This window comes from Cervus canadensis, chromosome 29 (assembly GCF_019320065.1).
Source record: "Cervus canadensis isolate Bull #8, Minnesota chromosome 29, ASM1932006v1, whole genome shotgun sequence".
In the NCBI taxonomy this organism is placed as follows: domain Eukaryota; kingdom Metazoa; phylum Chordata; class Mammalia; order Artiodactyla; family Cervidae; genus Cervus; species Cervus canadensis.
Genome location: NC_057414.1, coordinates 42,622,083 through 42,643,233, shown reverse-complemented (window position 1 = coordinate 42,643,233; position 21,151 = coordinate 42,622,083). Strand labels below are relative to the sequence as shown.

Here is a 21,151-nt window from a genome sequence, read left to right as displayed (position 1 = left end):
ATTGAGAGACACTGTTTACAGCAGCCCACCTCCTCCAGGAGGACTTCCAGGGCTAAGCCAGCCTCACAGTACAACTCATTTCTGACCCTGTCGTCCTCTTCTAGTTTGTTAGGAATTTTATCCTTGCACTGACATTTGTGTGTCTGTCTGCTTGCCTATTGGCCTGTGAGCTCCTGGGGGACACAGAGGGACAATGGTTTCATCAGGGCCCCACCGTGCCTTTGACTTCCTACTTCCTGTTATTTTATTTTGGCTGCACTGGGATGCTTGTGGGATCTTAATTCCCAGAAGAGGGATTGAATCTGTTCACCCTGCAGTGTAAGCGCCGAGTCCTAACCACTGGACTGCCAAGGAAGTCCTCAATACTTCCTATTTTCAAGAATCATTTCTGTCTATTTTAGTTGAGAGAATATGTGGGAAAGTGCTCAGGACAGAACTTGGCACACTGTTTAAGTGTTAGGTTTATTGTCGGTATTTTCTGCTTATACTCTCACATTGGGACAGATTTTACTGACGAAGGACTAGGGGTCCAAACACACTCTGGCCTCCTGCACCGTGTGGAATCTTCCTGAACAGAGGGCGGGCAGGGCCAGGCTGTGGGACCCCGGGACAGTTGAAGAGGCAAGCACTTGCCTGGACTAAGAGTGGGCAGTATCTCTGGGCGCAGACTGTGAGAAAGGAGCTTTCAGAACCCCTGGGCTTCTCCAGCCAGCCAGGTCTCCTGGGGCCGGTGGGGGCAGGGTGGGAGCAGGGAAGGGGTCTGGATTAGCCCAAACTCTCTCCGGACCTCCAGACCTGCCCCCACAACGCTCTTCGGGCCAAGAGGCGGGAGTGGAAGTCTCCGGCTGGGCTCTGGGGAGTTACAGACCTGCCACGGGGATTAGTGAGGCTGAAAAGAACATTTGCCTAGGAAGGGAAAACGGGAAGTGAGAGGCCAAGGATAACGCTCTGTAAGTCCCCCGGGACCCACTGCAGACCAGTGGAGGGTAGCCGGAGGAGGTGGTGCTGTCTGGGGCATCGTGACAGGTTCCCCCCGCCCCCCCAACAGCCTCACCCCCCCACCCCCGGAGCACAGCTGCATCAACTGCCCCGCCCCTGCCTTCACCGCCTGCCATTGGCTGGGACCAGGCCCCGCCCCTCAGTGGCGGCCTCTCATTGGCTTAGTTCTTCGCTCATGCTTGCGGGGGTGGGGAGACGCGTCATTCCCTGGAACCTTCCGACTTCCTTGCTGTTTGTCTGGGTCGTCCGTCTGCCCATCGCTGGCCCCAGGCTCGCTCTCTGGCCCCAGCCCTCTCTCGCTCGCTCTCAGCAGCTGTCTCTCTCGTGCCCGCTGGCCTGCCTCTCCTTCCCGGCAGTCGCCTCCGCCTCTGCCTGCCTGGGTGGCCGCCATGGGCCGGAAACGGCTCATCACTGACTCCTACCCTGTAGTGAAGAGGAGGGAGGGCTCCGCTGGGCACAGCAAGGGGGAGTTGGCACCAGAGCTAGGTCTCTGAGATGTGGGAGGGCGGGAGGAGTGGACGCGAGGGACATGAAAGGACGTGGGCAGTGGAAGGGGAAGTGAAGTATGTCCTCTACTTCCGACACCCGGCCTACTTCCTACACCAGTGGACAGCAGAGGCAGAGGGGCGGTGAGGGCTGGGGAACAGTGGGTCAGCTGTGAGGCAAGGGACAGGGGACCAGCCCGGCAGGGCATAGGCCTGGGCAGGCCTGAGGAACAGCATATCATTGCAGGGGAAGAGCCCCTACCCCTGAGCGTGGATGAAGCGGAGCTGGAGCTGCTGAGGCAGTTTGACCTGGCCTGGCAGTACGGGCCCTGCACAGGTGAGAGCCCCTTAGGCCCGAGAGCACATCCAGGGGCCAGTCCTGCCACTCACACATCTCCCAAGCAACCCCAGCCCCTGCCTGACCCTCTGAGCACAGCCTCCTGAGACGGGGGGTGTGCAGGTCCTGACACACCCCTCCAAACATACTCTCTAGCCTGGACCCCTCGAGGCCTGACTGTCTTCTTCCCACTCCTACAGGGATCACACGGCTGCAGCGCTGGCATCGGGCAGAGCAGATGGGCCTGAAGCCTCCCCCAGAAGTGCGTCAGGTGCTGCAGAGCCACCCCGGGGATCCCCGCTTCCAGTGCAGGTCAGAGACGAGCCGGGGAGCGCTCTGGGGGGTCGGGCAGGGACTTCAGGTACCACCAGCCTGCTGGCCCCGCATGGGGGCTGTCCTGACCTGCGGGAGAAGTAGGTGTAGCCTTGGGGATCATCACTGGGCAGGCAAGAAGGTTCTACAAGGTGCTGGGCTCAGGAGGCAGAAGCTTGCCTACGTTATTCTTATCTCTGAGCTAACGGTGGAGGAAGGGTACACCTGGGGCCCAAGGAACTGTTTCGTGCTCAAAGGTTGGCCAAGGACTTTAGGCCGTGGCCAAGAGCTGGGGCTGGTGAGAGCAAGTGGAGAGACTTCACTGACTCTGTTTTCCCTCCATCCCAACTCCCCTGCACAGCCTCTGGCATTTCTACCCCCTCTGACGTGCCACCAAAGACCTCCCGCCTGCTACTTGAGAACCGACACAAGCCAGAGCCAGCTGCTGCCCCGCGGCTCAGCTCTGCTGTGGAGAGCATTTGGCAGAAAAGAGGCTCACAGGGAAGGAAAGAGGCTGAATCTGGAGGTCTAACCAGCAGGGTTCCAGGGCCCTCTCTGAGAATCAACACAGCGGAAGCCAGGTGCCCCCTACACGGAGAGTGGTCTCTGAGGACAAGGGCCTGGCCATGACCCTTCTGAAGCCTGCCACACCCCTGACCTGGAGCCCGTGGTCCCTGGCATAATGTGGCAAATCAGGCGCAGCTTTGGGCAGAACCAGACTCTGGCAGAAGGCAGATGACCTCAGAGGCCAAGATGCACCCACACCTCAGGCTGGGAGCCTGAGGGCAGAACTGGCTGAGCTCACAGGGCAAGGGGTTCACTAGTGCTTATCAATAAAGAACTCTGAGCCTGGAAACCTGACCAGTCTTTTTATGGGGCCCTGCCTGGGCTGTTGACAGGTGGCTGAGAACCAGCACCGTGCTGTCCTGCAAGGTGTTTGTGTCTCTTCCACTCCTAACCCGAGACCGAAGAGGAAGGAGAGACACCTTCAAAAAAAAACAACCGTCGGTCCTTATAAGCGCTGGGCAACCTCTGGCGCCCCCTGGTGGTGCACAGGAGAACGACTCTAGCCACCTTCACCGATCAGCCAGGAAAAAACCACTCAACCCATCACCTAGCCTGCCCAGTGCTGCCTAACTCACAAAAATGGGTCCTTTGTCAGAGCAGGACCCATGGGCCCACTTATAAGGTTCAGACAGACATCACATTCCCAGCAAGCACCTCCACTTGCCACTGGGGGCCAGCTGGCTCCAAAGCAGGGTTGGGGGAGGGTTTCAACCCACGGGACCTGCTCAGAGATGGCCATCATCTGAGGAGCTTCGGTAGGGAACTGACAGGTCCTGGAGATGGAGGACAACTGGCTGTATCGACAACAATGCTTAGGGGACCCTAGGACATGGAGAATGGAATCAGTGCTTATAAGGTGTCACCTTCATGTGATGCCTCAGCTCTCTGTCCTGCAGCAGCTAGAGACAGAACTATTAATTCCTTGGAAGCAGGCCCAGGGGGCAGCCAAGTGGTCTTTTTAGTCCCCATTTTATTGAGCACTGATCATGCCTCAAGTACTTTGAATGAATACATTCATCTCTAAGTTTCCAAAAACATCTTCACAGTAGGTTTTACATAGAAGGACACTGAAGCCTAGACTGTTGTACAGAGTTGCTCAGAAGCACCACCAAGTATGTGGTGGTGCAGAGACTAGGGGCCATGTGCACTAGGCTCTTCGAGTCTCCCCCTGCCCCACCTGGCTGCTGGGCACCTGCTGTGTGCCGGACTGAAGAGGTCCTCTGGGGGCATTATTAGTGGTGAGGAGATGGACAAAAACAAACACATAAGTATTACGTCAGGCAGTGGTCAGTGCTGGGCAAAACGAGGGTGAGAAGACAAAGAGTGCCAAGGGTGCTAGAGAAGCTATGAGGGGAGGCTCTCCGACAGGGTGGCATCAGGAGGGCTTCCGGCAGAAGACACAGCCAGCACACCCTCCCCAAGGCCGGTGTGCTCCCAGCCCGGTCAGGGAGCAGCACGGAGACCAGGGCTGCCGGGCGGAGGGAGTGAGGGGAGGGTGAGGGGAGATGAGGACAGACGGGTAACCAGGGTGGTCCCAGGGCTCCTTGCAGACCAGGGTGAGGAACCTGGATTTTATTCTGAGCGAGAGAGGAAGTCGTCAATGGGTTTTAAGCCAACAAATGACAAACTGATGGCTGTTGGTAGAAAACACAGTGGGGGGCGGGGGGCAGAAGAGGCAACACAACCACTCAGGAGGCTGTTGGAGTTGGCCTCGTGAGAGGTGATGGTGATGCACACCAGGGTAGGAGATGGAGGTAGGAAGTGGCCAGATTCCTTCTGTATTTTGAAGGAAGAACTAACTGACAGGACTTGCTGATGGGTTGGCTGTGGGGTTTAAGAGAGAGAGGAGCCAAGGATAACTCCAAAGGGTTTGGCTTGAGCAACTGGAAGAACAGAGTTCCCATTACTAAGATGGGAAAGATTGCGGGAAGGGGAGGGTGGGGCGGGGAATTAAGAGTTCAGATTTGAGGTCTGTGACGCATCCAAGCTGGGGAGTATGCAGTGATGGATATGTAAGCCTGGAATTCCAGGAAGAGCTCTCGATTTGAGATAGAAATTTGGGCATCCTTTAGCTGGCAATGAAAGCCATGTGTGGGCATGAGATTACCTGAGTGAGTATAGTTAGAGGCAAGGGCCTGTGCAAGGAGACTGAGGAGGGGCAAACAGGAGGAAGTCAGGAGAAAGGAGGGCCTGGGAGGCCTGGGCAGAGGGTGTTTCAAGGTCTCAGATGCTTCTGACAGGCTGGTAAAATAAACCTGAGAAGTGCACACTGGACTTGGCCACGTGGAGGCCACTGGAGACAAGCGGTTCCCCTGGACTGGTGATTATAGGACTGGGCCTAGAGTGGGCGCAGAAGGAGGGGCGGTGGAAGTGGAGACAAGGAGGAAGCCAGGCCTTTCAGGGACCTTTCACTGTGAAGGGAGCAGAGAAGTGGCAACTAGAGAGGATGTGGGGGGTCAAGGAACGGTATTTATGATTTGTTGTTCTGCTTCGTCTTTTGTGTTAGGGTGATAGCACAGCACAATGACCCAGTGAAGAGGGAGATCCAGTGGGGTGGGGCACTGAGGGCAAGGAGACAGAGGAGGCAGTGTGATGAGTGGAGTCTGTGAAGGTGAGGAGGGCCAGGCCTAGCACAGGGAAGAGTGTGGCCTTAGATCAGAGCATCCTTGGTGACAGGCAGGGAGGCAGAGGGAGTGGGGGCAGATGCAGGGAGGAGGGCATGGCTGGGGGAGGGAACATTCAAGAATCAGATGTTTGCTGACAGCCTGGTACACTGGGAGGGAACGGATGTTTACCGAGCACTGACCCGTGCCATCTGCTGCGCTTCGGGTCACCCAGCTGACTGCTCAGAACAATCTCGTTAGGTGAGTATCAGCCACTTTCACAGATGAGGAAACCGAGGCTGAGAGGAAAAGCGCCCTGCTTCATCAGTGAACACCAGGGCCCAACTCCCACCCGGGTCTGTCTTCCCACTCTGAGACCGCACACCTGCATTCCTACCCACATCTGTGCTCCAGGTGTTTAGGGTGGCATCGGAAAGACCTACCCATGTGGAAAGTGGAAAAGCAACGCACTGCGAGTGCTACCCTGGGGCAGGCAGGAGGGACCGAGCACAGCGTGTCACAGGGGGCCTCACTGCAAGGGCCCTGAGTCCAGGGCTGCCACATCTTGCTACATGACCCCTGCTCAATCTCATCACACTTGGCTCCTCAACTCATCAGGCCCCTGCTTCTCAGACCTTTCCACTGCAGAAGGAGTGCACACTCACCCCTGGGACCACTCTGAATGTTCTTAGTAGTTGTGTGTTTTATCTTTGGCGAGTTTTGCATTCTATTCCATGGTATGTCTGAAGTAGTTGCTGTAACATAAAAACGGCTGAACCTGGGGCCTCCCTGGTGGTCCAGCAGTTAAGACGCCCAGCTTCCACTGCAGGTGACGTGGGTTCAATCCTAGTTGGGGAACGAAAATCCCCCATTGTGCATTGCGCAGCCAAAAACAAAACAAAAACGGCTGAACTTACTTATCAAGTAAATGAACCCCAGGAAGACGCATTCATGTGTGGCCTATGGCTGGTTTCAAATACCATGACACACCCACTGCCACCAGCCGAGGCTGAGCAGCGCGGTAAAAAGCACCCCACAAGTGTGTACTGGGAGGAAATGGAAGGCCAGTGGCCCTTGACGGGTGCGTAAGAGTCAGCAGACAGAGGAAAACATTCTCGACTGAGGGAGTGGGCTAAGCAAAGGCCGTGAGGAGGGGTGGGTGTGTGCACCCAGGGGAAACGTGTGGGGACCGCAGCACTTGCTCTGTGAAAATCAGCACAGCCCAGAGCTAGCGTTTCAGTGCTTGCTATGTACCCAGCACTGTCCTAAGTGATCTTTATCCTCACAGCAATCCTAGAAACGATTATAAACATTTGGTAAGGCGATCTAAAGAGGACACTCAGGCACAGAAAGGTTAAGTGCTTGCCCAGGATCACACAGCACGTGACTGTGAGGGACGGGATTTGATTCCAGAGCCCCGCTGCACAGCCTGCATCCATATCACGTGGGATGACACTGGCGAGGTGGCTGGGACTGACCGACACAGGGGCTTGAGCCTGGGGCCTTTGCAGTGCGGACTCCTCAATGGTGAAGACAGTGCCTAAGGGTTCTGAGCAGAAGGGTAGTCATTCTGGAGAATCTGTCTGACCAGGTATGAGAGGCTAGATGGGGAACAAACTGCGGGCAGGAGGACCAAGCAGGAAGCTCTAAAATATTCAAAACATGGGTGCTGAGACCCAGATGAGCAGACAATGCAGAGGACAAAGTAAGAGAAGTCACAAAGGAAGCTGGCAAGACTTGCCTTTGGGAAGCCAAGGATGGGGAGGAGTGGTCAAATATGACTCAGGTTTTGAGCGTGGATGGATGAGAGAATGCTGGTGCCGTGGGCAGAAAAAAATGGAAACTGGGAGGGGAGGACAGGCTTGATTTCATGCATGTTTAGTTTGAGATGACAACAAGACGTCCGAATGGAAACATCTATTAGGCAATGGGAAGCCAGAGGTCAAGTGCTGAAGCAAGGACAGAGAGTGTGTGGAATCCAGGGGACTGAGGGGAATCACATGCCGGGAACTGACATTCGAGCCCATGAGCATGGATGAGTTCTCTGAGAGAGGAAAGGTAGACAGGGGGAGGTGGCACAGATAGGACCAAAGGTCACACTTGGGAAAAGTCTCTCTAGAAGGTAGAAAACAACTAGCAAAGAGGAGGGGAGAGTGTCAGAGTGGCAGGAGAGGCCACGTCGTGTCTGGGAGGTTTCCGAGAACCTCACACATGGTAGCGCGGGTGTGATGATGCCAGAGACATCAAGGAAGATCTCGTTAGGAGGAGATGGCAAGGAACGGGGTGTCTCACCCTAATTTGGTCCCCACATTTCCTGCTTCCCTCTGTCCCTGTTTTGCAGTTCTCCCTGGCAGCTCAGCTGTCATAGTAACCACCATGCCACACCCATCAATGAGGGGCACACTGATTCATTCTTTATTGACTCAGGTGTGGCAACATTTATCCACCTTCAAACTCAGACAAACTCGCTGGTAGCGTGAGGGCTTAGGGAGCTAATTTACCAAGAAACTTGAGTAAACAGGGAAAGGAAGATGTTTCTGAGTTAGTCTAGAAGTAGATGGGAGCCACAGCAGTGCCAGCTTGAGCGGGGCTGACACCACCTCGAGGACTTAGGGCATCTGCAACATGATTGCTAGTTTCCTTGGCAGGTAGGCTGGCCTCCAGTTCATCCACCTGAGTCCTAAATTAGAAACCAGCTTTGTGCTGGTCTCGTGCTGGTCATGGCAGATCAGAACCCTAGTCCCTAAGCCCCAAGAGCTTACTGCAGTGGGAGACAGAGAAAAGATGTGCCAAAGAACTGTAAACGCTGCCACAAGATGGGTGTAAACTGGACTCTGGGAACTCAGACTTCCAGAAAGGTCCTTTAACTCAGCATTCAAGGATGAGTAGGGGCTTCCACATGGCTTCCACCCAGGACAAGTGCCAGGTAATTCTTGAGCCCTACTTCGGTCCTTTCTCTTCTGAAGGGACAGGCATTTCCTAGAGACCTCCTATGAGGAGGAAGCCTCTCACCTCACCAGGAGGTTCCCTTGGCTCCTCCTCCTGTGAGCCCCACCCTGACTGCATGCTCTTCTCTCCAGGCACTTTCCCTGAGGAGAATTAAGGGTTCCTCCTCTTCCTGTGAAAGTATTAGTCACTCAGTCATGTCCAACTCTTCGTGACCCCATGGACTATAGCCTGCCAAGCTCCTCTGTCCATGGGATTCTCCAGGCAAGAATACTGGAGTGGGTTGCCATTCCCTTCTTCAGGGGATCTTCTTGACCCAGGGATCGAACCCAGGTCTCCTGCATTGCAGGCTGATTCTTTACCATCTGAGCCACCAGGGAAGCTCATATTTTATTATGTAGCAATGTGTCACACTGCTACAACTGGACATTTCAGCATCTCCACTGCCGGAGAGTATGTTATCCTTGTCACCAGAGTAACAGGCACAGGCACTGCTGCATAGTAACCAGTCAATCTTAAGGGAGATCAATCCTGAATATTCACTGGAAGGACTGATGCTGAAGCTGAAGCTCCAGTATTTTGGTCATCTGATGTGCATAGATGACTCACTGGAAAAGTCCCTGATGCTGGGAAAGATCGAGGGCAGAAGGAGAAGAGGGCGTCAGAAGATGAGATGGCTGGATGGCATCACCGATGCAATGAACGTGAACTTGGGCAAACTCCAGGAGATGGTGAGGGACAGGGAGGACTGGTGTGCTGCAGTCCATGGGGTTGCAGAGTCAGACACGAGTGGGCGACTGAACAACAAAGCACTCAGAGTTGAGAGAACCCTCCCGCCTCACCCACACCTACCATTTGACCTGCTGGTCCTATCCAGCCTGTGAGAATCATTTAGGTCCCAGTTCTGGAGGCTAGTCCTGAACTCCAGTGCAATTTGGTCTCCTAAGTCACTTCTTCGGGTTGTGTGACCTCGACGGCAGGAGCCATCTTTTCCTAGAGCCTTCTTGTCAAGGAAGGCATCAAGGCTGTCGACTTCTTTTTTTTTTTTTTTGCATTTGATGAGATTTTATTTTCAGAAAAAAGGCAGGATTCATTTCAGTCTGTCCAGCACATCACAAAAACAAAGATTAAAAAAAAAAATCAAGAAATTTCACCTTTATCTGTAAAAGTCAAGCTATGCTGTTACATACAGCCAAGATTGTAAGCATACAGATGTCATTAAGTCTACTGAATCTTATTCACCAGTACCCACAAGAAAAAAGGCAAAATTTTGTCCTCCTGAAAAGGTGGGCACTTTTTAGCAAACTGATAATGCTTCTGAAAGCCTCAGCATTTGTGATGATGCTAATAGCCCCTACAAATGTATTTTACACAATCTGTGCTGACTCAGCTAGGAGCCTACTGGCTGTGTGTCGGCAGGTAAACACATCCCTGCAGGCCTGCTACTGTTCATGATGACGTTTGCAACTTTTCAAATCCTAACCCCAAAGGCCCCTCCTGTTCCAGTCACTCATTATACATACACACATGAAGAGTGTTCCTACCAGTAACAGTTAAAATAAGCATACTTAATAACTGCAAGTCATATGTAACACAGAATATTCAAATGTTTAGTTTTTAACTGTGTGTGACAAAGCCAAGACAGCCTACCATGTCAATAGAAAAGGTAGGCAGTGGAAGGGAGAGTTTTAACACGCTGTTCATTTATGCTACTGAGTTTTTCTAGCGAAAGACAGCAAAGCCAATACAAAATTGAGGGACAGAGGAAAACAGATTTGAGCCACTGGTACCTCTTGAAAGACAAACCTTGTGTTTCCATGCTCTGCCATCTGGAAAGCTTACCTCCTTCCCAGGCAGCTGAGAATACAATAGTCATTCCCACTACTCTTCTTTAAGAATTTCATTGTCCCTGACTGACAACCCACATCTGAAAGATGCATCATGCCTACCTGAATACAAGCGCCATGAAAGGCGAGCATAAAGCATTCCTTCTGAGAGAAACTGTTGAAAAGGAGACCCTTGCCCCAGCTACCCCAAGAAAGTACTGATCACGCTAATTACATCCAAGGAACCAGAGGGAAATGTCTAAGGACTGCAGAGTAGCTACTCAAGCTGTCCCTGCAAAGTTGGCCCCACGAAGTGCAGAGTAAGAAGCATGTCAACTCACTCAAATTACATGCAGTTCACTCTTAACTTTTTTCAACTCAAACAGGTCTTCTCTGCCAACAGGACTGGTCTTCAGAGTCTTTCTGAGTTCCTCTATTATTCAAGTTGCTCAAGCTAGTTTTAGTCTTTCCCAACAGGATCCAATTGGAAAACAAAAAGCCTTTAGAACACAGCATCACATGAAGGAAGGAATATATAGAAACAGGACATGCAGGAGAAGCCCTCCTGGCATAGATTTAGAGATAAAAGCGGAAGACTGCCACTAGCAACAGAGTGACCAGCAGTGGTGTCTTCTCGGATATACTCGTCCCGTCACTTTTGTTACACAGGTTCTTCTGGCAGCAGTGATACTGGAGCTGCTTCTCCCCTAAGCTTCTTGCAATGAACTCAAAATTGCAATCTTGATACCTCCAACACTGGTGGTAAAATTTTAGCGGCACAGCCTTAGCGTAGAGACAAGCATCTTGATTCTGTGAACAGTTGATGGCTGTAGCGCAGTCCACTTGGTTAACACAGCTGTAGCACTGCAGGCTGTGACCTAGTTGGCAGAGGACAGCCAGGAAGAACAGGAGCCCGAGCAGGATGTACCCTCCTTTGCTTGCCATTGTGACCAGCTACAGAGTCTAAAGGCCCCAGGCCTCCGCTTCAGCGCCGCAGAACCTACGACAACCGGCTTCTGAAGCAGGATCCTGTTCAATTCCTGTTTTGAAACCTGCACCCTCTCTGGCCCAGCCCGCTGAGCATTTATCTGAGGTCCTCTGGGCTTCCCTCATAGCTCAGTTGGTAAAGAATCTGCCTGCAACACAGGAGACCTGGGTTGGATTCCTGGGTCGGGAAGATCCCCTGGAGAAGGAAATAGCAACCCACTCTAGTATTCTTGCCTGGAGAGTCCCATGGACAGAGGAGCCTGGCAGGCTACAGTCCATGGGGTCACAAGAGTTGAACATGACTTGGTGACTACACCACCACCACCTCTCGATGGAGTGGAGACAACATCCAGCCAACGTCTCTACATGCTCTCAAGAGCACAGCTGCCCAGGATCCTTTCACCCCCGCAGTGCTGGTGTGTAAACTGGTACACCCCAAAGACACCAATTTGGCCTTGTTTATCACAATTACCAGTACACAGATTCCTTTCAGTTCGTATGTTGAAATGTACCTTACAGATACTCTTGTATGTATAAAATAACATTATAGCACTGTTTGTAATAGCAAAGACTATAAACAGCCTAAACACCTATCAATAAGGCAACCAGAAAGTAAGTAGTAGTACACAGTGGACACTGCACCCTGTGAAGAAGTTTGAGGAAACTCTTTATGTATTGGTACAGAATAGAATAAGCTCTGAAACAAATAGTTAAGTGGGAAAAAAAGGATTTACAGAACAGTGTGCACACTATGCTACAGTTTGGGTTAAAATGTGTGTGCATTCACCTCTTTCTTGCATATAATATCTCTGAAGGGATACCCACGAACTCAATACCATCAGTTGTCTTTGAGAGGAAGGTAACTTGGTGGGTTGGAAATAGGAATGAGGGGAAATTTTCCATTAAATGAGACTTTTGAACCTTGAACTTTATATTACCTATTTGATCAATCAATAAGAAAAAAGTCTCACCATATCCATGTTAATGTGTTTATTTAATAAGTACTACATGGAACTAAGATCCCACATGCTGTGGGGCATGGACAAAACAAATAAAAATAATAGAAACAATTCCACTAGGATACAAGGGTTTTGTATCACGCACTGCGATGGTTTTGTGCATTTTCTGCACTCATGATGCCACACTCTTTTAACTATATTCCACTGGGAGAATATAGGGAGAAAAGGGGCTTCTACCTGTCTGTTTGGTGGGGTCTTGGCAGTGGGACCTAAAGGAGATCAGTCTTGGGTGTTCATTGGAAGGACTGATGCTGAAGCTGAAACTCCAGTACTTTGGACACCTCATGCGAAGAGTTGACTCACTGGAAAAGACCCTGATGCTGGGAGGGATTGGGGGCAGGAGGAGAAGGGGATGACAGAAGATGTGGCTGAATGGCATCACCGACTCGACAGACATGAGTTTGAGTAAACTCCGGGAGTTGGTGATGGACAGGGAGGACTGCCATGCTGTGATTCATGAGGTCGCAAAGAGTCAGACACGACTGAGTGACTGAACTAAACTGAACTGGCAGTGGGAAGGTCCAGGACTCACTTCTTTTTTTTTTTTTTTTCAGGACTCACTTCTAGCTGGCCCATCTCCTTGTTCACTAGACCTCTGCCAGGCACCTGGCACTGCGCTACACTGGGACAAGAGGGAACTTGTCATGGGAACAGGTTTCACAAGAGTGCAAACATGATGAGTCCAATATAAGTCCGACCATTCATTCATTTATTCATTTAACAAATGCAAATGGGGCATCTGCTAGAGTGAGTCGTGTGGAGAATATGTGGCTTGGGTCCCAAGCCTTAAAGAGTTTTCAGTCTACTCTTAAATACATCAAAAGATATGCCACTTCATTCCAAACAATACTGGCAAAAGGGCTTCCCTACTGACTCAGTGGTAAAGAACCCGCCTGGCCAATACAGGAGACATGGGTTCGATCCCTGGTCCGGGAGGATCCGACATGCCTCGGAGCTACTAAGCCCGTGCACCACAATACTGAGCTCATGTGCCACAACTGCTGAAGCCCACACACCCTAGAGCCTGTGCTCCATGACCTGAGAGGCCACCACAATGAGAAGCCCCAGCACTGCAACCAAGAGTCGCCCCCACTTGACACAACTAGAGAAAAGCCTGCACAGCAATGAAGACATGGCCCAGCCAAAAATAAATAAATACATAAGAAAATAAAGACTGGTAAAAGCTGAAACATTTGACCAGTTTAGTCTGTTGACAAGGCTTGGGGGAAACACACAGGAGCAGAAAACGTCACAGCCTCCATGGAGGGGAATCTGATAGCGCTGACAAGACGACACGGCATTCACCTTTGACCCGCAACCCCGCTTCTAGGAATTTACCCTGAAGAGTCACTTCGACAAACAGGAAACAACATATGCAAAAGCATATTCGCCGGCATTATTCGTGAAAGCAGAATATTGGAAACACCCTAAATTCTGATCCACAGATTAAACAAACCCTTTCGATGGAATACTGTGTAGCCATTTTGAAAAATGAGGAAGATTTCCATTAGCTGATATGGAGTGATTACCAGACAAACTGTTAAATACATAGTATACTATCATTGGATAAGAAAGAATGGGAAATGAGATACATATCTGAAAAAAGAAACACTGGAAGAGTAAACTAGAAACAAATAAAATGGTTACTGTTTGGGGCAGGTAAGAAGAAAGTGGATGAGATAGGACGGGAATGAGATTTCTCTGAATATACTTTCGTATATAATTTCAGCTCTTGAACCACATAAACATTTTGCATATTTAAAAATGTATCAAAAGAGATTTTCAAAAATCCTAAAGTTGAATATAAATGGTAGCAAATGAATCCAACTATATGTTAATAATATAACCTCACAGAAAAATAATATAAGAATTGTAAATTTTGAACACAATTCATGGACTTCGTAAGAACAAAAGAACCACACACAAAAGAAATCTTGAGCTTTACTTAGTAGGTTTGTTGTTGATAAATGGTATTGATATATAAATTCTAAAACTGTTTTGCTGTCTTTTTATTAAAAATATTTTTAAAAAATGAATAAATATATAGATGTTTGGAACCAGAGACTTCACTGTGAAAAAAGGGAGATAAAATATGGAATTGAGGGATACTTCCCTGACTGTACAGTGGTTAGGACTCTGCATTTCCACTGCAGGGGGCATGGGTTTGATCCCTGGTCAGGGAACTAAGATCCCACAAGCCATGTAGAGAGGGGGGAAAAATTGGAATTGGGGAAGGTGGGAAAGAGTTCTGAAGTGTTGGAGTTGAATTGGAGGTATCAATATATTGATTTTTTTTTTTAATTAACTTTATTGAAGTATCATTTATCTACAACAAAACTATACAGATTTTGTTTTCTTTTTATTTTGGCTGCCCCACCAAGATAACAGTTATTCACCAGTGTAACTACCAATCCAATCCAATTAAGATCTAGGACATTTCCATCAGCCCAGAAAGTTCCCCCATTCTCCTCTGCACCTTGTCTCTCTCTCTTCTCCCATCTTAGACAACTTGATCCCTATATTCTAAGATTTGTTTTGCTGTTTCTGGAACTCATATAAATGCTACCATTCAGCATATCTGGCTTACATCAACTCAATATAATATCTGTGAGATCTACTCACGTTATTGTATATCAGCACTTCTTTGCTGCTGAGTAATATTCCATTGTACAAATATATTAAAATGTAGTTATCCAGTTATCAGTTGATGAACATTTGGGTTATTTCTAGTTTTGGACTCTAATGAATCAAGCTGTTATAAATATTTAGGTACAAGTCTTTGTATAGGCACATATTTTCATTTCTCTCGGGTAGATGTCAGTCAAATTGCTGGGAGGTGTAATATAATATACACTCAATTCTACAAGAAACTGCCCATCTGTTTTCCAAAGTGGTTCTTTTTATATTATTTTTTAATTAATTAAATTTTTTTTGCTGCGCTTTCTCTGTATATTTTCTATTTCATTAATTTCTGCTCTTCACTATTCTTTCCTTTGGGTTTAGTTTGTTCATTTTTACTTTTATTCCTTTTTTGAGATAGTAGTCATATAACTGCCATTATTTGGGCTTCCTGGTGGCTTAGTGTTAAAGAATTTGCCTGCCAATGTGGGAGACACACGTTTAATCCCTGGTCCAGGAAGATCCCTCATGCTGCAGAGCAACTAAGCCTGTGTGCCACAACTATTGCGCCCGTGCTCTGGAGCCTGCCCACCACAACTACTGAAGCCCGTGCACCCGGAACTGGTGCTCTGCAACAAGAGAAGCCACTGCAGCGAGACGCCCACGCACTGCAGCTAAAGAGCAGCCCCCACTCACCACAACCAGAGGAAACCTGCACAGCAGCGAAGACCCAGCACAGCCGAAAATAAATAATAACTAAAGAAAAAAGCGTACAATTCAATGGTTTTTAGTATATTCACTATGTTGTGCAATAATCGCCACCATCTAATTCCAGAACATTTTCATTACTCTATTAACAGTCAGTCCTAGTTCTCCCCTGCCAACCACTAGTCTGCTATCTCTATGAACCTGCCTATTCTGAGTATTTCATGTAAGTGGAATCATACAATATGTGGCCTTTTATGTCTGACTTCTTTCACTTAGCATAAGGTACTCAAGATGTGACTCTTTTATTTATTTTTTATGGCTGAATAGTATTCCATTGGGCCGATATATCATATTTTGTTTATCCATTCAACAGTTGATGGACATTTGAGTTGTTCCTACTTTTCCACTATATGACTAATGTTGCTATGAACACCTATATACAAGTTTTTATATGAATGTATGTTGGGAATATTTTCAGAAGTAGAACTGCTGGATCATATGGTAATTCTGTTAAACTTTTTGAGAAACCACCAAACTTTTTCTGGCTTATTAAGGTAGAAATGTAGAATATTGACTTTAAAATTTTCTTTTTTTTCTGATATAGGCATTTAAAGTTAAATATTCTCCTCTAAGAACTTCTTTAGCTGCACTATACAAATTTTTGATATGCTGTGCTTTCATTATGGTTCAGCTTTAAATATTTTCTAATTTCATTTGTTTTCTTGACTCATTAGTTATAAAGAAATACAGTCTTTAATTTCCAAACATCTATGGATTTTCTAGATATATTATTTATTTATTTCTAACTTAATTCCACTGTGATTAGAGAACATATTCTATGAGATTTTAATCTTCTGAAATTTATTGAGATCTATTTTATGGCCAAGGATATAATCTAGCTTAGTGAGTATTCCATATGTACTTGAAAAAAAATGTGCATTCTGCATTTATGGGGTGGAGTTTCTTTAAGCTCCACGTTCTTTAAGAGAGTTTCTCCTCTCTTGATTGTCCTGCTGATATGCTGTGCTGATACGCTGTCCTGCTGATATGCTGTCAATTATATCAGGTTGGTTGATTGTATTGTTTAGATTTTCTAAATCCCATTGCTTTCTTGCCTAAATGTTCTACCAGTTATCAGTAGAGGGGTTTTCAAATCTCTGAATGCAATTATCCTTTTGTCGGTTTTTCCCTTTAGTTCTGTCAATTATTATTTCATTTTTTGTAGCTCTGCTATTAGGTGTATACATTTAGGATTCAGGTTGCACTAGTGGTAAAGAATCTGCCTGCCAATGAGGGAGACATGAGACACAGGTTTGATACCTGAGTCTGGAAGATCCCCTGGTACAGGGCAAGGTAACCCACTCCATATTCTTCCCTGGAGAATCCCATGGACAGAGGACCCTGGCAGGCTAGAATTCACGGGATCGCAAAGAGTCGGACAGGACTGAAGCAACCATGCATGCACACACATTTAGGATTATATCCTCCTGTTCAACTGACCCTTTTTTGATTATGAAATGCCTTTTTCTCTGCTATTTCGCCTTGTCTCAAAATTTACTTTATCTGATACTAATGTAGCCATACAAGCTTTTCATGTACATATCTTTTTTTCATCTTTTATGGTCTGTTATATGTATATTAAAATTATATCTCTCTTAGATATATATAGTTAACCCGCGAACAACACATATTTGAACTGCAGGGCCCACTTATACATGGATTTCTTTTCAATAAACACGTACTACAGTACTAAACTGTCAGCGGTTTGTTGACTCTGCAGATGGAGAGCTGCAGATAGGGAGGGCCAACTATAAAGTTACACTCAAATTTTCCACTGCTGGGTGGGTTGGTGTCCCCTACCTCTGCACTGTTCAAGGGTCAACTATAGTTGGGTCTTGATTTTTCAATCTGACCAGCTCTGTTTTTTAACTGGAGCATTTATATTTAGTGGAATTATTAATACAGTTGGGTTTAAATCTGTGTTAGTTCGCAAGGGCTGTCATGGCAAAGTGCTTTGTGCTGGGGGCCTTAAACAACAGAAATTTATTTACTCACAGCTCTGAAGCAAGAAGTCTGAGATTATGGTGTTGGCACGGTTGGTTCCTTCTGAGGTGGGTGGGAAAGGATCTCTTCCAGGCCTCAGTCTTTGGCTTGTAGACAACCATCATCCCCCTGTGTCTCCATGTTGTTTTCTCTCTGTCCATGCCTGTGTCCAGATATCCTCTTCCTATAAGGAAATCGCCGCCGCCACCGCCAAGTTGCTTCAGTCGTGTCTGACTCTGGGCGACCCCATAGACGGCAGCCCACCAGGCCCTGCCGTCCCTGGGATTCTCCAGGCAAGAACACTGGAGTGGGTTGCCATTTCCTTCTCCAGTGCATGAAAGTGAAAGTGAAGTCACTCAGTCGTGTGCGACTCCTAGCGACCCCATGGACTGCAGCCTACCAGGCTCCTCTGTCCATGGGATTTTCCAGGCAAGAGTACTGGAGTGGGGTGTCATTGCCTTCTCCAATAAAGAAACCAGTCATATTGGATTAGGGTCTACCCTAATGACCTCATTTTAACGTAATACCTCTATAAAGATTCCACCTCCAAAAAATTTTTTTTAATTTTAACAGATAAGAAAAAGAAGACTCTACCAAATACAGTCACAATCTGAGGTGCAGGATTTCAGTATATGCTTTGATGGCAGACACATTTCAACCCATAACAAAGTTTATCATCTTGCTATTTGTTTTCTATTTGCCTCACATGTTCTTTTGTTCCTTAGCTCTTTTCCTGACTTCTGAGGAACTGAATATTAAATCTATATTAATATCATATATAATTAATAGCATATATCTAATAGTATTCATTATTAATATAGATACCTGCGACACATTATAATTCAATATTAAATATCATTAATATTATACTTTATTTCCTCTCTTTGGATTTTAGCTGTATCTTTTTATCATTTTTATTATTTTTAATGATTGTTTTAGAAATTATAACATGCATCACTAATTTATCACAGTGTAATTGAACACATTTCACAAAAGAAGCTTTAATTTCATTTATTCTCCCTTTGTACTATTATATATTTTATTCTTACATATATCATAAACTGCACCTTACACTTATATTGCTTTTGCTGTAAACAATTATTTGTCTTTTATGGAAATTAAGAAAAGAAAAAAAATTCTTTTATAATTACCCAGAATTATCAATTCTGTGGCTCTTCATTCCTTTCTATAGATCCAAGTTTCCAAATTTCCTTTCAGCCTGAAAAATTTCATAGTATTTCTCATAGTGCATGTCTGCAGACAATAAATTCTCCTACCTTTCATTTTTCTGAAAATGTTTTTATTTCTCTTTCATTTTAAAGGATATTTTCATTGGATATAGAATTCTAGACTGAAACTCTCCCTTTGTCAGCAATTTAAAAGTGTGATTCATTGTCTCCTATCTGCCTTTTCTTCCTCTCATAGTACTTCTGTATGTAATGTGTCTTGGTTCAGCATCAACATTAATGAGATAAAGCAACATGAAATGACCAAAACAATGCAACAGAGACAACATGTCCCTCATGTAGTATTCTTGCAAAAAGGTTTAACCTGAATTTAATTGTGAAGAAACATTCAAAGAAAATTTAAATCAAGGGACATTTTACCAGAAAACTAGCTTAGATTCTTCAGAAATATCAATGTCATGAAAAACAAGAAGGCAGGAAAACTAGATTTTAGGGATATTTGGAGAAATGCTATTATGGCCTAATTAACCTAGATAATAATACTGCATTGTGAAATTTCCTGGTCGCTATGGTAAATAGTTCCACAGTTCCTCATAAAATTGAACATAGACTTACCATATGACCCAGCAATTCCACTTCTAGATATATACCTGAAAGAACTGAAAGCAGGGACTCAAACAGATGCTTGTACACCTGTGTTCATAGCAGCATTATTCACAATAGCCAAAAAGCAGAAACAAGCCAGGTGTCCCTCAACAGATGAGTAGCTAAACAGAATGTGATCTATACATACAACAGAGTATTGCTTAGGAATGAAATCCTGATAATGCTTCATGGGTGAACCTTGAAGACATCATGCTAAATGAAATAAGCCAGACACAAAAGGACAAATACTGTATGGTTCTACTTACATGGTTCCACTTACTGAAAACAGGCAAATTCATAGAGACATAAAGTAGGACAGAGGTTGCCAGGGGAGGATGGAATATTTACTAGGTACAGTTTCCTTTCAGGATGATGAAAAAGGTCAGGATGTGGATAATGATGATGGTTGCACAGCATTGTGAAGAAATTTAATGCCACAAATATATACTTAAAATGGTTAAAATAGTAAATTTCATGTTATGTATATTTTACCATAATTTTTAAAAAGGATATTGTGGTTATATGAGAAAATATTCTATTTTTAGGAGATATGGGCCAAAATATTTAGGGATAAAGTCTCTTAATGCCTGAAACTTATTTTTAGTGAATCTAGGGAACAAAAAGAAAGACATGTGGCAGGAGATTAACAACTGGTGAATTTAGATATGTGTTCGTTGTACTACTGCTTTCAACTAAATCTAAAAATGTTCAAAATAAAAAGGTATTCAATAAATACATATATACATATTTTTTTAAAAACTCTTTTATTTATTTGGCTGCACTGGGTCTTGGTTGTGGCATGTGGGATCTAGTTCCCTGACTAGCGATCAAACCCCGGCCCTCTGCATTGGGAGCGCAGTCTTAGCCACTGAACCACCAGGGAAGTCCCTCAATAAATATTTTAAAATGAATAAATGAACGTGACAGAGGACCCTTCTAGATAGAAAGAACAGCAGGAACAAAGGTTAAGGGGAGGAAAATTGTTTTCAAGAAACAGTGAGTAATCTAGTGTGATTTGAGTCAAAGGTGCATACTAGGACGTTCTGGGAGATAAGTCAGAAAGGTAGGTAGGCTGTGTGCCAAACTGGGAAAAGCCCTGAACAAAAGAACAGAGAGTGTGTACTGTACTTGGCAAGCAACAGGAGCACCATGGAAGGCAATAAACATGGGAGTAACATGTGAAGTGATGCAATTCTCCTGAAAGGTTAATCTAATCAGGACACTCTGGACAGACCAAAGGGCATCACAGTTAGGAGGCTATTATAGTAGTCTAGGAGTGGGAGCAGGAGCTTGGGTTAGGTACAGGAAGTGGGAATAAAAGGCAACTGTTTTGTGGAGGACCCACAGAATTTGATAACTGATTAAATGTGAAAAGTAAGGGTTATCACCCTGAGATTTACACCTACGTATAAATAGAGGAGGTGGGAAAGTCAACAGGAGAGAAAAGTTTGAAGCTCAAGGCTTGAAGAGAAGAATTATAAGAAAAAGGAATAGGTTTAGTTTTAACCCTGTCTTCTTGTCAAATGAATCCTTCACAGACCCTCTGGCTGTCAAATGGTCCAACTTGAAACAGAGTTCTCCATTAGACCAGCCTCACCTGGCCCCACAACCCATCCCCGAGACCAGCAGGCCCTTTGAGCTGACTGGTATCCTGAGACCTTCTCTGGACTACAACCTTCAGGTTGTAGCATCGCTTCAACCTGATTCCTTTGCACTTGGCTTTCAGGTAGTTCTGTCCTCTTGCTCTAACCTTCTCTATTTTCAGAGTCCTTTTTCCGTTGTAAGAGGAGAGGAATCAAGTATCTGCCTGAGAGCACCAGTCCTGCAGCATGCAGGCCAAGCTCAGCCCTCCTAAGCAGCCCAGGCAT

At 46.3% G+C, this 21,151-nt stretch overlaps 2 protein-coding genes across 2 annotated transcripts; one reads left to right on the top strand and one right to left on the bottom strand.

Annotated features, from left to right (window-relative positions):
• Window positions 1-1,189: 1,189 nt before the first annotated feature.
• POLD4 (DNA polymerase delta 4, accessory subunit) lies at window positions 1,190-2,989 on the top strand. Its single transcript, XM_043452518.1, has 4 exons — window positions 1,190-1,485; window positions 1,732-1,821; window positions 2,022-2,133; window positions 2,495-2,989. The coding sequence occupies exons 1-4, from the start codon at window positions 1,389-1,391 to the stop codon at window positions 2,517-2,519; spliced, it is 324 nt and encodes a 107-aa protein (XP_043308453.1). The 5' UTR covers window positions 1,190-1,388; the 3' UTR covers window positions 2,520-2,989.
• A 6,293-nt stretch (window positions 2,990-9,282) lies between these two features.
• On the bottom strand, window positions 9,283-11,095 carry LOC122430523 (CD59 glycoprotein-like). The gene has a single exon (XM_043451117.1). It carries the CDS (start codon window positions 11,018-11,020, stop codon window positions 10,652-10,654), a length of 369 nt encoding a protein of 122 aa, XP_043307052.1. The 5' UTR covers window positions 11,021-11,095; the 3' UTR covers window positions 9,283-10,651.
• Between the last annotated feature and the right edge of the window lie 10,056 nt (window positions 11,096-21,151).

Coding starts and splice junctions, on each gene's coding strand:
- POLD4 (XM_043452518.1), top strand. CDS start 1,389: ATGGGCCGGAAACGGCTCATCACTGACTCCTACCCTGTAGTGAAGAGG. Junction 1,486..1,731: donor GGAGTTGGCACCAGAGCTAG/GTCTCTGAGATG, acceptor ATATCATTGCAG/GGGAAGAGCCCCTACCCCTG. Junction 2,134..2,494: donor GATCCCCGCTTCCAGTGCAG/GTCAGAGACGAG, acceptor TCCCCTGCACAG/CCTCTGGCATTTCTACCCCC.
- LOC122430523 (XM_043451117.1), bottom strand. CDS start 11,020: ATGGCAAGCAAAGGAGGGTACATCCTGCTCGGGCTCCTGTTCTTCCTG.